Source organism: Suncus etruscus, chromosome 14, assembly GCF_024139225.1.
Source record: "Suncus etruscus isolate mSunEtr1 chromosome 14, mSunEtr1.pri.cur, whole genome shotgun sequence".
NCBI classification, from domain to species: Eukaryota; Metazoa; Chordata; class Mammalia; order Eulipotyphla; family Soricidae; genus Suncus; species Suncus etruscus.
In genome coordinates this window covers 83612533-83628305 of record NC_064861.1, presented here as the reverse complement: position 1 = coordinate 83628305, position 15773 = coordinate 83612533, and the positions used below count along the sequence as shown (strand labels likewise).

At 51.8% G+C, this 15773-nt stretch overlaps 1 protein-coding gene across 1 annotated transcript; it reads left to right on the top strand.

The window, feature by feature from the left end:
• Positions 1-434: 434 nt before the first annotated feature.
• FBXO27 (F-box protein 27) lies at positions 435-11495 on the top strand. The gene is made up of 5 exons (XM_049787483.1): positions 435-795; positions 2750-2861; positions 2947-3042; positions 9646-9781; positions 11068-11495. The coding sequence occupies exons 1-5, from the start codon at positions 435-437 to the stop codon at positions 11212-11214; spliced, it is 852 nt and encodes a 283-aa protein (XP_049643440.1). The 3' UTR covers positions 11215-11495.
• The last annotated feature ends 4278 nt before the right edge of the window (positions 11496-15773 follow it).

Genomic DNA, 15773 nt, shown 5'->3' with positions numbered 1-15773 from the left:
GGAAGGAAGGAAGGAAGGAAGGAAGGAAGGAAGGAAGGAAGGAAGGAAGGAAGGGAAAAGTGGTGGGGCTGGAGAGATAGCACAGCGGGAAGGAGTTTGTTGGCCTTGCAGGAGGCCTACCCTGGGGGGACCATCCCCATATGATCCCCCCTGCCTGCCAGGAGCCATTTCTGAATGCAGAGCCAGGAGCGACCCCCGAGTGTGACCCCCACTCCCACTCAATCCATCGATGCACTTTCCACCGAGAGGAGCGGGCGGGCCGGGGGCGCGCAGGGACGCGGGTGCCGCGGCGTGGGGCGCGGGAGGGCGGGGACGGCCGGGGCGGGCGGAGGCGGGACCGACCGCGGGCTGACCCTTCCTCCCTCCCTCCTCCCTCCCTCCCTCCGCGCCGCCGCCGCCGTCCGCGTCCGCGTCGTCCTCCGGGCCGGGCGGCCATGGGCGCGGCCACCTCGCGCGCCCCGCCGGCCCGGGGGTGCGGCGCGCCGGGCCCGGCCCTGGCCTGCGAGCGGGGCCCGGACCTGAGCCTGCTGCCGCCCGAGCTGCTGCTGCAGGTGCTGAGCCACGTCCCGCCGCGCGCGCTGCTGCTGCGCTGCCGCCGGGTGTGCCGGGCGTGGCGCGCGCTGGTGGACGGCCAGGCGCTGTGGCTGCTGCTGCTGGCCCGCCGCCACGCCGCGCTGCTGCCCCTCGTCCGCGCCTGCCTGCCGCCCGCGCGCCCCGCCGGGCCCTCGCTGCTCGGCCGCTTCTGCGCGCTGCGGCCCCTGGGCCGCAACCTCGTCCGCAACCCCTGCGGCCAGGGTGAGGCGGCAGCTCGGGGGCGGGCTGGCAGAGGGCTGGGTTGCTGGGTGGCATAGTGGCAGGCGGGCATGGTGGCAGGGTGACAGGCTGCAGGCTGGCAGGGTGGTCGGGTGGCAGGGTGGCTGGGTGACAGGGCAGCAGGCTGCAGGGTGATAGGCCTGGTGGTAGGCGGGCAGGCGGGCAAGGTGGCAGGTGGGCATGGTGGCAGGGTGACAGGCTGCAGGCTGGCAGGGTGGTTGGGTGGCATGGTGGCAGGCGGGCAGGTAGCATGGTGGCAGGGTGACTGGGTGACAGGGCAGCAGACTGCAGGGTGGTAGGCCTGGTGGTAGGCGGGCAGGCGGGCAAGGTGGCAGGCGGGCAGGGTGGCAAGGTGGCAAGGCTGCAGGTTGGCTGGGTGGCAAGGTTGCAGGGTGCCATGGTGGCAGGCTGGCAGGCAAGCAGAGTGGCATGGTGGCTGGCGGGCAGGGTAGCAGGCGGGCAGGTGACTGAGTGGCAAGCGGGCAGGGTAGCAGATGGGCAGCTGGCTGAGTGGCAAGCGGGCAGGGTGGCAGGCCAGCCAGGGGCTGGGGCAGAGGCAGGCCCGGTGGAAGTGGAGGTTCAGACTCAGAACCCGGCACTAAAGTTGTTGAAAAGAGGGAAAAGATGAGAAGGTTGGGGAGATAGGGCATTTATTTATTTGTTCATTTATTTATCTTGCACAGGCGGAGCCAGGTTTGATCCCTGGCATCCCATCTGGTTCCCCCTCATGAGCCTGCCAGGAGCTATTGCTCAGTGCAGAGCCAGGAGGAAACCCCTGAGCACCGCCTGGTGTGACCCAAAAATGAAAAAAAGAGAAGTGGGAGGAAATGAGAAGGTTGGGGGAGAGATAGTACAGCAGGGAGGGCTTTTGCCTTACAACTTGCAAGTGGCTAGTCAGGGTTCAATTTCCCCACCCCCTTCCCTCACATACCCTGTATGGTTTCCCCTCTTCCCTGAGCTTGCCAGGAGGGATTGCTGAGTGCAGAGCTAGGAGGCATCCCCTGAGCATGGCCGGGTATCATACACACACACACACACACACACACACACTAGGAGGCATCCCCTGAGCATGGCCGGGTATCATACACACACACACACACACACACACACACACACACACACACACACACACACACACACACACACACACATACGTTTAGGGAAATGTTTAGTGGGGGTGCCAGAGAGATAGTACAGCGGGCAAGGTGTTTGCTTGCATTGCAAGTGACCTGGTGAGTAGCCAGGTGAAACAGGTTCAACCTTTGGCACCCCATAGGGTCCCACCCCCACCCCAGCACTGCAGGAAGTGATTCCTGAGCACAAAGCCAGGAAGAATCCCTTAGCATCACCAGGTATGGCCCAAACACCAAAAAATAATGTTTGGTGAGGGAGCTAGAGAGACAGTACATACAGCATTGCCAAGCAACCGGGGTCACCCGGCATATCCTGACCGATTCCTAATTGCAGAGCCAGGAGCGAACCCTGAGCATTGAAGGAGTAGCTCCAAAGCCAGAAATAAGTGAATCAAGCCATTTTATCGGGGCAAGGCAGGTGGTCACATGCAGCGGTGCTCAGGGCTTCTTCTGTCTCTGTGCTCAGGCATCACTCCTGGCTGGGCTTGGGCATTATATGTGCTGTAGGGGGGAATCAAACCAGGATCTACCGGTGCCTTGCCCCTGATTTGCCTCTTCATGGCCGCTTAGCTCTCTTTATTGTTTGTTTATTTTGTTTCCCTTTGTTTTTGGGGGGTCACACCCAGCAGCGCTCAAGGGGTTACTCCTGGCTCTGTGCTCAGAAATCGCCCCAAGCAGGCTCTCGGGACTATATGGGATACCGGGATTCGAACCACCGTCCGTCCTGTATGGGCTGCATGCAAGGCAAATGCCCTACCGCTGTGCTATCTCTCTGGCCCTGCTTAGCTCTCTTTCTCCTCCAGAAGGCTTCCGGAAGTGGATGGTACGACACGACGGGAACGGCTGGGTGGTGGAGCCTAACAGAACCAGCATTCCCGGGGCGCCCGCACAGACCTGCTTCGTGTCTTCCTACAGGTGACTGTTCCCCGCTGCCGGGAGGAGACCCGAGTGTTGGGAAACACTGTCTCCCTTCTCCCTGACCCTTCTCCCTCCGGCCTAGGTGGTGTCACAAGAAGCAGGTATTGGACTTGGAGGAGGAAGGGCTGTGGCCAGAACTGCTGGATAGTGGCAAGATCGAAATTTGTGTCTCTGACTGGTGAGTGCCAAGGGGAAGCCTCTGTCAGGGGTAATACCTCAAAAACCCTCACAGTTTGGGGCCAGAGTGGTGGTGCAAGCGGTAGGGCATCTGCCTTGCACATGTTAACCTACGATGGTTCATGGTTCTATCCCCCAGCATCCCATATGGCCCCCCAAGCCAGGAGCGATTTCTGAGCGCATAGCTAGGACTAATCCACACACCAGGTGTGGCTCAAAAACTGAAAATAAATAAATAAATAACAACCCTCACAGATGGAGGAAGGAACTGTAGCTCAGGGCACTGGTTTCATTGCTAGTCATTCACCTTTGTACTCTTGTACCGATGGAAGATGCTAGATTGCATTGTTTAGTTGGTTGTGGCCATATCCGGCAGTGCTCAGGGCTTACTCCTGGCTCTGTGCTTAGGGCTTACTCCTGGTGAGTTGAAGGGACTCTACGCAGTGCCAATAATTGAACCGGGGCCAGCTACATGCAAGACAAGCACCTTCCCCTCTGTATTGGGGCTCCTGCTGGAGACTAGATGAGCTTTCTCTGGAAGGTAGTACTCTGTCTCTGGAAGAGGCAGGGGAGGGACCTGGACTTAGACCAGATTTCAGGAACCAGGTCTGGCAAGTTCCAGGCCTGGCTGTACCATTGAGGAGTTGGATTTATTATTAGGCCTCAGCTACTGTGTTGGATCATGAGAGTTGTTTTTGCATCAGTGGGAAAGGTTCTAAAGTTCACAGGAAGTGGGGAAGTTTCGAAAGTGAGCAGGGTTTTTCTGACCCTGCTCACATGCCTCCAGAGTTTGACAATCTTGAAACTGGGGTGCATTCAGATGTTTTGGTTTGGTTGGGGAGGGGGAGGTTATTCCTGGCTCTGCACTCAGGAATCACTCCTGGTGGACTTCGGAGACCATATGGGATACTGAAGATTGAACCTGAGTTGGTCATGTGCAAGGATAGAGCCCTACCTGCTGTGCTATCTCTTTGGCCCCCATATTGATTTTGTTCATTTGGTTTGGGTTTGGGGCCCACACCTGAAGTGTTCAGGGCTTGCTTCTGGTTCTGATCCCAGGGATCATTCCTGGCGGGATTCTGCAGATCATATGAAGAGCCAGGGTTTGCTATGCCAAAGCAAGAGCCCTCCCCACTCTCCCATCTCTCTGGCTCTCATCCATATCTGTCTTAAAGGAGGCAAATTCTAGATTTTTTTCTGTAGCTGTTTCTTCATTAGAAATCAACGGAAAGACCATTTCTATGGTGGAAACTCCATATGCTTCTTTTTTCTTAGTCATTTCTCCAGTCCTCCAGCTTTACAGGTTAGAGCTGGTGCTGGGAGTCCCTCTCTCTCTGGCATATGGTCCCTAGATGTCAAGATTTCTAGAGGGGCCAGAGAGAGAGAGAGAGCACACAGGTAGGGCATTTACCTTGCATGTGGCTAATGTGGGTTTGATCCCTGGCATCCCATATGTTCCCCTGAGCCTGCAAGGAGTGATTTTTGAGCTCAGAGCCAGGAGTAATTCCTGAGCGCCACTGGGTGTAAGCCAGAACCCCCCCCCCAAAAAAAAGAAAGTTATGGGAGAGGCAAGGCAAAGTGACCATTTGACATTTTTGCCATTACCAGATTCCTTTATTGTTTTGTTTTGTTTTGGGCCACACCCAGCAATGCTCAGGACTTACTCCTGGCTCCACACTCAGGAATAACTCTTCTCCATGGCTCAGGGGGCCATATGGGATGCTGGAAATCGAACCCAGGTCAGCAGCGTGCAAAACAAGCGCACTGCTCCCGGTACTTAGAACTAATCAAACTATCGTGTTATTTGTCTTTTATCATAGGTAGAATATTTGGTTGTAATAATTACGGGGCTTGTATTTGGGCTGTGTTGTATTAAATATTAATTATGAAGTCCTTGATGGGGTGGATGGATGGGGCCTTTCTCGGCCCAGCCCGGTGCCTGTAGATATCAGGATAACGGTGAGGAAATGATCCACAGCAGTCAGTTAATAAAGCCCTAACCTCCATTGCATATTTTACACGGCTTCTAAGCTAAGCATCCTCTTTCCTGCTCCTGCATCTATCCTGTCTCTCATTTCTCTTTGCTGTTTCTTCCTTGCTGAGCCTTTCTCACCCCTCCCCAGGCCACTTTAATTAGCAACTACAGACTCCTCCCAGCTGTGGGCTGGTCTGACCAGCAGGTAAGTTTAGCATTTGGCAGGGGAGGGGTAACAGGACTGTATATCATACAAGAATATTTCAGATCCACAGACACACTTCAGACCAATGAAAAGAATGTCTGGTTGTTTGTTATTGCTGTTATTGTTGTTGGTTTTTGGGGAGGGCAGAACCGGTGGTGCTCAGGCTTTATTCCTGGCTCTGAGCTAAAGGCAGGCTCCTGGTGGACTCAGGGCACCAGATGGGATGTTGGGGATCGAACCCCAGTCAGCCACATGCAAGGCAAGCTCCCTCCCCCACTGTACTGTCACTCCAGCTCCCCACCCTTGCTCTGAAACCCATAAAGATGTTTTCAATCATTAGAAAACTCTAGGAACCCATTCGTGGCTCAAAGTCAATCCAAAACAATCAATGTGACTCTTCTTTTTTTTGTTTGTTTTTGGGCCACACCCGGCGATGCTCAGGGGTTACTCCTGGCTGTCTGCTCAGAAATAGCTCCTGGCAGGCATGGGGGACCATATGGGACACTGGGATTTGAACCAACCACCTTTGGTCCTGGATCGACTGCTTGCAAGACAAACGCCGCTGTGCTATCTCTCCGGGCCCTAATGTGACTCTTGGAGCTTTCTAGTCCCAGGAAAAAATAGCTTTTTATTTTCTATTTATGTTCTTTGTGCTTGGTTGTCACAGAGCAGTATAAATGGCTAGTATACAAGCTTCTGAACATAAAAATATATTGATATTGGGCCGGAGAGATAGTACAATGGATCAGATGCTTTTACCTCACACATGAAGAATTCCAGTTCACTACCTGGAAATGCAAATGGCTCCCTAAACCCTGCCAGGAGTGATTCCTGAGCTTAGAGCCAGGAGTAAGCTCTGAATACCTCCAGGTGTGTCAAAAGAACAACAAAAGGGCCCGGAGAGATAGTACAGCAGTGTTTGCCTTGAAAGCAGCCGCTCCAGGACCTAAGATGGTTGGTTCAAATCCCTGCGTCCCATATGGTCCCCTGTGCCTGCCAGGAGCTATTTCTGAGCAGACAGCCAGGAGTAACCCCTGAGCACCACCGGGTGTGGCCCCCAAACAAACAAAACAAAAACAAAAACAAAAAAAAAGAAAAACAAAAGGGGCCAGAGAAATAGCACAGTGGTAGGGCGTCTGCCTTGCATGCTGCCAACCTAGGGCAGGCGGTGGTTCGAATCCCAGCATCCCATATGGTCCTCTGTGCCTGCCAGGAGTGATTTCTGAGCACAGAGTCAGGAAGAACCCCTGAGCTCTACCAGGTGTGATCCAAAAACAAACAAGACAAAACAAAAAGACACAGCAACAACAACAACAAAAAGGAGGAAACAAAACAATATATGTGGTCCAGTCTGTTGAGCTCTCTCTCTCCCCCTCTCCCCCCCAAAATCTTCAGTTTTGCACATTTTTGTCTTGTGGCTGGATGACATAGATGTTTGTATTTATGCGTAGCCAGAATCATACAGCCTGTCTCTGGTCCTTTCACTCAATTGCATTAATAGATCCATCCATCACTGTATGTTGCTGCAATTAGTTCCCTTACTTGCTGCACAGTATTCGATTCTGCAAATACAATCTAATTGACCCTAAATGGACATCGGATGTTCTTTTCAGCCTCACCAGGCGGCTCATCACCAGTTGATTTAAAGTCTCTGAATCCTCTTCTTGAGTGACTGATTCAGAGGAAAATTGTTTCCTTCCCTCCCCTCCCCTCTTCTTCCCTATTCTGTCCTTCCACCCCACCCCTCTCCTTCTCCTCCTTCCTCCTTCCTCCTTCCTCCTTCCTTTCCCTTCCCATTAATTTGTTGTTGTTACCTTGCCTAGGGTTTCAGGTCTCTCTCTCTCTCTTTCTCTCTCTCTCTCTCTCTCTCTCTCTCTCTCTCTCTCTCTCTCTCTCTGTCACACACACACACACACACACACACTCTTGGTCACAATACACAGAAGACCTCAATCTTTGTTGGGGGGCTCCTGGGATCACAGTGGCATTGTGGGCAGGAGCTGGGGAGCCAACTCTCAGCCTTATGCAGATCCTAAGCGCTACTACTGAGCCCCATTTCCTGAAGCCCTAAGAAAATGGTTCTGTAAAATATCCACGTCACACACCTGGGATATCACGTCTTTCACCTCCATTTAGGCAGTGGTGGAAAGTCTGGAGGAATAACACAAGGGCATGGCACAGCAGCCTTGTAAGCATGTGGTCCTGGGTTCAAATCCCCAGTGTGCCCCATGCACTGAGCACAATCTTGGCAACTCTCGTTGGTCAAAGTAGGAAGAAGAAACAGGGCTGGGTGTGACCCAAAAACCAAAAACCAAACAAACAAACAAACAAAAAACAAGGCTGGAGAGATAGCATAGCGGTAGGGCGTTTGCCTTGCACGCAGCTGATTCAGGACAGATGGTGGTTCGACGTGACCCCCCCCCCTTCAAAAGGAAGAAGAAACAATATCAGGACTGTATAAAATAAATGCTAGTAAATAATCAAAATAATTACTAGGAGGAAATAAACATATCAAAGATTTTGTTATTAGGGGTTGGAGAGATAGTAGAACAGTTGTACACAACTGACCCAGTTTTGGTCGCCTGAATCTCATATGGTCCCCTGAACCCTCCAGGGGTGATTCCTGAGTGCAGAGCCTGGAATAAGACCTGAACATCACGGGGTGTGGCCTCCCCTAAAATAAAAATGAAAACAAAGATTTTATTAATAAGGCAAACAGGTATAATTACCAAAGAAAATAACCCCATATTTTATTGAGACTGGAGAAATAGTACCCAAAAAATCAAAACGGAGAAACATTTTCATTTGTAAAATTTTACTTTTGATTTTGCTTTGGGGGCCACATCCAGCTGTGCCCAGGGTTGGTTCCTGGCTCTGTGCTCAAGGATCACTCCTGGCAGGGTTCAGGGGAACAGAAGCAGTGCTGGAACTCGAACCCAGGTTAGCAGCATGCGAGGCAAGTGCTCTGCTTCTGAACCTTCTCTCCAGCTCCCAGTCTTACCCCTGAATGTGTAGAGCCTTCAATCTTGTCGCATGGTGCTGAGTGTGATTTCTGGCCCCACTGGCAGGCAGGCATGGGCACTACAGAAATTTGTAGCCTTGTCAAGCTCAATCAACAGCTAAAAGGACAAACAAATATTGGGGACGGAGTGATAGCACAGCAATAGGGTGTTTGCCTTGCGCGAAGCCAACCTACGACAGACTTGGGTTCGATCCCCGGCTTCCCATATGGTTCCCTGAACCTGCCAGGATCGATTTCCGAGCGCAGAGCCAGAAGTTACCCCTGAGTGCATCTGGGTATGGCCCAAAACTCCACCAAAAAATAAAATAAAAAGAAGACAAACATGGCACGACAAATGGAAGGGACACACCTAGCCTTACTCACAGGCCACTCCCTGTAGTGCTCAGGGGACCAGACGGTACCAGGAATTGAACCTGGGTCTCCTACGTGCAAAGCATGTACTCTGGCCCTTTAAATGATCCCCTCCACCTCTGAATGAGAAATTCTTTTGTCACCTTAGTGATACAGAAAGTGGCACTTTGAGCAGCACTGCCCTAGTGCTTGGTTTTTATTGGAGGGGGCACACCCAGTGGTGCTCAGGGCTTACACCTGAGTCTGTGCTCCGGGATAACTCGGTGAGACTCAATAGCCCCTACGGGGTGCCGGGGATCAAACTCAGGTCAACTGCATGCAAGGTAATATACCTTCTCCCCTGTACATCATTCCGACTCGGTTAGCGCTTTTGTGTTTTGTTTCTGGGCCACTTTGGGCGATGTTTGGGGAAATGTGCAATGCCAGGGATCTAAGTTGGATCTCCCATCTATTATAATGCATGTATTCGACTCTTGGTCAACACCTCTAAAATGACTGTGGGGGTGCAGAGGTAGCTCAAAGGATTGCATGAAAAGCTCCAGTCTGGTTCCTGACCTTCCATGGTCCCCCAAGCATCACCTGGTGGCCCTCAGCACTGCTGAACCCCACGAGTGCCAGGCTCAGTGTTGCCGGAAGTATCCCCAACGTCTCCTGAGCACTGCATGGGAAAGCCAAAAAAAATAATAAACTGGGGGCTGTAGAGATAGGACAGCAGGTAGGACACATGCCTTGCACGCAGCCAACCCAGGTTCGATCCCCGGCGATCTATATGATCCCCAAACACCGCCAGGAGTGATTCCTGAGTGCAGAGCCAGGAGTAACCCCTGAGCGTTGCTGGGTGTGGCCCAAAACCAAAACCAAAATAAACTAAAAAACACAATAAAGAATCAATAAATGTGCCTGCAGACCACTTGCATACAAGATGGTGAGTTCCGGGGCGCACTCTGGATTCACTTCTAGGGGAGGCCTTGTGAGTGGGGAGGCAGACACCAGAAAAAAAAGACCCTCCCAGCCATGAAGATCTCTGTGTCCTTCACCCCCCCCCCTCCAGGTGGGGAGGCCGACATGACTGTGGCTGCAAGTACCGGCTTATTGTACAGCTTTTAGATGGCAACTTCAGCATCCTGGAGGAATTCTCGGCCACTCCTGAGCCCATCCCACAGTGGAACAATGATGCCTGCCAGCAGGTGAGAGCTAGGCCAGGGCGTGGGTTAGGCTGGTAGGCCGGGCATGGGTGAGGCTGGCAGGCTGGCTGACTGGCTGGCTGGTTGTCCGACCTATGCTCAGAACAATCGGGACCGGTCATTCAAGGCACCTTGCAGTCTTTTTGTGTGGTTGTTTATATAGTTGTAATCATACAGGCATGCGTGTGTGTGTGTGTGTGTGTGTGTGTGTGTGTGTGTGTGTGTGCTTTTTTTCTGGTTTGTATTTTTAGGTCACACAGAAAGTGGGGAACAGACCATAGTGCTAGAGAACCATGTGGTACTGACAACTGAACCATTAGCTCTTACATAAAATACACACCCAACCCTTTGAGCCATGCACCCAGTTTACTTTTAGTTTGGGGGTGCAGAACAGCCTCTCTGCTGGGTGGGAGAGGCTGGGGTTCAATGCAAGGGCCCCAGGATGAGGTGTGCTCGAGCCCAGTAGTGTTGGACTGTGTTAGGCCATGTGGAACCAGGAATTGAACCGGGTCAGTGTGTGCAAGCAAGCACCTAACCACCCCAGGGTGATCCTCCTCTCTCATTTTTGTTTATTTGGTGCCACACCCGCTGGTGCTCAAAGGTTACTCCAGGCTCTGCGCTTTAATGCGCTTTACTGCTGGGCCACCTCCAAGGCTAAGGATCTCTTTAGTAAGTTCAAGAACAACCCAGAGCCTTAAACTCACAGCAGGTAGAGAGGCGGACCAGGGTTCAATCCCCAGAGTCACCTCTGGACCCACTAAGCCTGCCAGGAGTGAATCCCGAGTGCAAAAACAGGCGTAAGCCCTGAGCGCATCCAGGTGTGACTCCAAAACAACAATAAATAAACCAAAACCAAAAGAACCAGAGAGAAGGGCCGGAGCAATAGTACAGCGGTAGGGAGTTTGCCTGGCATGCGGACGGGACGACCCAGGACAGACCCAGTTCGATCCCCAGGATCCCATATGGTCCCCCAAGCTGCCAGGAGCGACTTCTGAGCACAGAGCCAGAAGTAACCGAGTGCCGTCGGGTGTGGCCCCAAAACAAAACAAACACAAAGAACCAGAGAGAAGTTAACCTGAGAATGTCCAGCAGCTAGGACTTGCCTGCAGTGCCCCCACGAGGCTTCCAGAGAAATAACCTCTGTTTATTTCTGTATTTATTGAACCTTGGGGTTCAAGGCCAGAACAGAATAAGCATGGCCTTGGCCCCCTCCTGTGTGGGCCGCACCATGGGCACTGGGGATGTCGCTCTTGGCCAGGCACCGACGCCCACTCTGTCCTCTTCTGCAGGTCACCCACGTTTTCTCCGACATCAAGGCGGGCATCCGCTTTGTGTCATTTGAACACTGGGGCCAGGACACGCAGTTCTGGGCTGGCCACTACGGAGCACGCGTCACCAACTCCAGCGTGATCGTGCGCCCGAAAGCCCCAAGTTGAGCCCCATTGGCTGTGCCTCCTGGATCCCCAATGGTTTCTACCTCCCTGGTTACCCCAGATCGGAGGTTCCAGAAACGGCTAGAAGACATTCCAGCTACTACGACTCTGGGGGGTGGCCCCCATCCTATTAGTGGAGCCCAAAGGGGACACAGGGAGTCACAGTGCAGAAGGGGGCACCCCCAGACACCCTGGGCAGGCCCCTTCTCCCTGCTGATTTCTGCAGGGCTGTGAGGTACCTTTGGGAAGCTTCTCTTCAGCTCTGTACCTGAAGATAGCCTTCTAGGGGCCACAGTCAACCCATCCAGAATGGTAACCTTGACTTTGATCTTCAGAGGCTCCAGAACTGGGACCAGATCCCGAAGCTAAAAACCTGATTGTTCGGGGGCGTCCAGGAAATATAGCACAGTGGGTTGGGCGTTTGCTTTGCACGTCAACTCGAGTTCAATCCCTAGCATCCCATATGCCCCGTGCACGGCCAAACGGCCAAAAGTGATTTCTGAGCCTAGAGCCAAGAGTAAGCCCTGAGTACTTACTACCCTCCTTCCCCCCAGAAAAGAAAAATGGAAGAAATTGTTGAGAGTTGGATGATTCTGTTTACTGTTATGAAGAATGAGGCCCTTGGAATTTGTCCCACCCTCAGTTGCTCTGGAATTGTGTGATGTTTAATGGTGTTTTTTAAATTTTGAAATGTTTTCAGGTATTGAATAAATACATACCTACCAATCATCTGTAATAAGGACAATTTTATTCAATGTGATGCTTTACATGTTTACAACTTAGGGGTACTTCATATTGAACCCAAAGCTTCATACACATGAGGCACTTAACTTTCTCTCTAAACCCTCCTCAGGTCTTTATTTTGGGGATATGCCTGGCAGCACTCAGGGGTTACTCCTGGCTCTGTGCTCAGAAACTACTCTTGGCAGGCTCAGGGGACCAAATGGGATGCTAGGGATCGAACTCTGTTCGACAGATTGCAAGGCAAACGACCTAACTGCTTTGCTGTCACTCCAGCCCCTCCTCAGCTCTTTTGAAGGGAAGAAGTTGCCTAAACCCAGCTGTGCTCAGGGCTTACTCCCGGCTCTGTGCTCAAAGGACACAATATAGTACCAGAGCCAGAAATAAAGTCAGGTCCATGTAAGGATTATCTAAGGCCCCATGGAGTCTTTTTTAGAGAATACTGAGCATGGACCAGAGCAATCCATAACAGACTGAACCGAGATTGAACTCTGGTATTTCGTGATCTCCAGAGCACCATTGGGTGTGGCCCCCCAAATCAAAAAGAGTTAGAATAAGTAGAATGCCATGGGGCCAAAGAGATAGCACAAGGGTAGGTCGTTTGCCTTGCATGCAGCTGATCCAGGACTGATGGTGGTTCGAATCCTGGCATCCCATATGGTCCCCTGAGCCTGCCAGGTGCGATTTCTGAGCATAGAGCCAGGAGTAACCCCTAAGCACCACCTCCAAAACAAACAAACAAAGTAGAATGCCTTACCACTTGGTTCAGGAGGGCAGGGGGCAGTCAAGGGGATGCTTTCCAAGAGTAACGCAGATGATTCCAAGCCCTGCAGAAATCAGCTCTGGGTTCAAGGCTTGAGCCACTATGGGTGTGTCCCCTGCCATGGCTCACTGTGCCTTTCTGGGCAGGAAGTGAGTGGTACCTGCCCGGCAGGCCCAGGGCTGTTCCATGCCCAGGTACAATGCCTGAAACTGCATGGAATAGGGGGCCAGAGCTGTGGCAAAAGAAGTAGGGTGTTTGCCTTGCAAGCACTAACCTAGGATGGACCGAGGTTTGATCCCCCGGTGTCCCATATGGTCCCCAAACCAGGAGCGATTTCTGAGCGCATAGCCAGGAGTAACCCCTGAGCATCACCGGTGTGGCCCAAAAAGCAAAAAGAAAGAAAGAAAGAAAAGAAACTGCATGGAATAACTTGGACTCAGCTCCCCAAAACTTGTGGGACTGCTGAGATTTGAGGTTTAGATCAGGGTGAGCTTCACACAAACTCGTCTCAGTCCCAAACCTCCCCAAGTACTTTCCCACGTGACTGCAGAACTGAGTACTGCAGTACTCAGTTCAGTGTCAGTCTCCCAGCCCCTCCAAGCTACTATCTCCTCCTCATTTTAGTTATTTATGTTTGGTTTGGGAGCCACAGCCAGTACTACTCAGGGATTATTCCTGCCTGCACTCATTCCTGACAGTGTGTGGGGGACCACATATATTTGAGAAGCCAGAGACCAATTCCTGGTTGCCCTTGTGCATGGCAAGAGTGCTAACCACTGTACTATCACTTGGGCCCCTTTCCTCCTTGCTTTATCTAAGGTTCACATGCAAACCATCTGAAATAGCATCTGAGCTGCTACGTGTTGTTGGATTACAGTGACAGTGGATTTGCTTGGCAACACACTTTTTTTTGGGGGGGGGGGACACACCATTTGATGCTCAGGGGTTACTCCTGGCTAAGTGCTCAGAAATCGCCCCTGGCTTGGGGGGACCATATGGGATACTGAGGGATCGAACCTTGGTCCTTCCTTGGCTAGCTCTCGCAAGGCAGACACCTTACCTCTAACGCCACCTCACCAGCCCCTTGGCAACACACTTGACCCAGATTCACTCTCCAGCACCACATATGATCCCTGAGCACAGAGCCTAGAGCAAGCCCTGAGCACCATTGCAATACAGTCTAAAAGAAAAAAAAAGTTACAATGGAATTGAAAACAACAGTCTGATATCTGGGAAGCTGGCTCATGGAACTCCCTTACTGACCCAGGCACATTCCTTGGAAAACTACTTTTTCTTCCAGGCAGGAGAAATGACTCAAAAGAACATTCCCCAGGGTGAGTGTGGGCTGGATCTCAGACAATAACGAACTGTGCAGAGCTCAGGTGAGAGGACAAAGGACCTAGCCCCAAGGTGAACCACGGTGCTTTTTCAGTTTCCCCTACTTGCTTGTCCAAGAGGGGAGCAGAAGGAAGAACCCCCGATTCCCAGAGCCAGATCAAATCCTGAGACCAGATGGAGGAGGAAAAGAACCAAGAGCAAAACACTGGAGGCCAGGAGTTGGTCTGGGGGTGTAGACTGTACATGCAGGACTCATGGGTTCCAACCTTGGCACTTTCTGGGCCCCAAGCATAGAGTTGGAGATACCTCGGTGCATAGTCCCAAACACTCCCCCCACCCACAAAGAGGGACCAGAGTGCTCGAACAGTGGAGAGGGGTTCACCTTGCATGTGGTTGATCCGCATTCGATCCTTGGCATCCTACGTGATCCCCAGGACTGCCTGGAATAATGGCTCTGAGAGCAGAACCAGGAGTAACCCTGAGCACTGCTGGGTATGGTCTTAATCTCCCTCATCTCCTGGAAGGAAGGAAGGAAGGAAGGAAGGAAGGAAGGAAGGAAGGAAGGAAGGAAGGAAGGAAGGAAGGAAGGAAGGAAGGAAGGAAGGAAGGGAGGGAGGGAGGGAGGGAGGGAGGGAGGGAGGAAGGGAGGGAGGGAGGGAGGGAGGAAGGAAGGAGAGAGAGAAAGGAAGGAAGGAAGGAGAAAGAGAAAGAAGGAAGGAAGGAGAGAGAAAGGAAGGAAGGAAGGAAGGAAGGAGAGAGAGAAAGGAAGGAAGGAAGGGAGGAAGGAGAGAGGAAGAAAGGAAGGAAGGAGAGAGAGGAAGGAAGGAAGGGAGGAAGGAGAGAAAGGAAGGAAGGAAGGGAGGAAGGAGAGAGAAAGGAAGGAAGGAGAGAGGAAGGAAGGAAGGGAGGGAGGAAGGAGAGAGAAAGGAAGGAAGGGAGGAAGGAGAGAGAAAGGAAGGAAGGAGAGGAAGGAAGGAAGGAAGGAAGGAAGGAAGGAAGGAAGGAAGGAAGGAAGGAAGGAAGGAAGGAAGGAAGGAAGGAAGGAAGGAAGGAAAGAAGAGAAATGAACAAAAAGAAAACGAGAAAACTAATGTGGTGATTAACGCCCATGGAAAAATTATTTCCTGATCTGCCTGCCCCAGTGCCTATCAGCAAAACAATCAGTTAAGACAGTAACTGGGGCCAGAGATAGTATGGAGGGTAATGTGTTTACATTACATGTGCCCATGTGACCAGCCCAAGTTTAATCCTGCTACCCCCATTTGACTTGTCCAACACTACTAGAACTGATCCCTGAGCATAGCCAAGTATGGCCCAAAACAAAAATAACACAAAGAAATATCTAAGAGCTACATAGGCAAAGAAGGCACTTGCTTTGCATGAAACTGATCTGGGTTCTATCCTCATCATCTCCTATGGTCCCCTGAGCACCAGCCAGGAGTGATCCCTCAGCACAGAGCCAGGTGTATTCCCTGAGCACTGCTGGGTGTACTCCCCAAAACAAACAAAAATAATTATAGTTCTAATTGGTCGTTGCTGCTATTTTGCAATTTTATTATTCTATGCATTGCTCTTATTCCTGGCACATTTAAAAGAAATTTCTTCTTAGATCTTTTTGTCATCATCATCATGATTATTATTAGCCATACCTGGCAATGCTCAGGAATTGCTCCTGGTTCTGCACTCAGGAATCATGCCTGGTAGAACTTGGGGAACCCAG

Excerpts from the sequence above, each read along its gene's own strand:
- FBXO27 (XM_049787483.1), top strand. The coding sequence starts at position 435 with ATGGGCGCGGCCACCTCGCGCGCCCCGCCGGCCCGGGGGTGCGGCGCG. Across the intron at positions 796-2,749 it reads CCGCAACCCCTGCGGCCAGG|AAGGCTTCCGGAAGTGGATG; the intron begins GTGAGGCGGCAG and ends TTTCTCCTCCAG. Across the intron at positions 3,043-9,645 it reads GAAATTTGTGTCTCTGACTG|GTGGGGAGGCCGACATGACT; the intron begins GTGAGTGCCAAG and ends CCCCCCCTCCAG.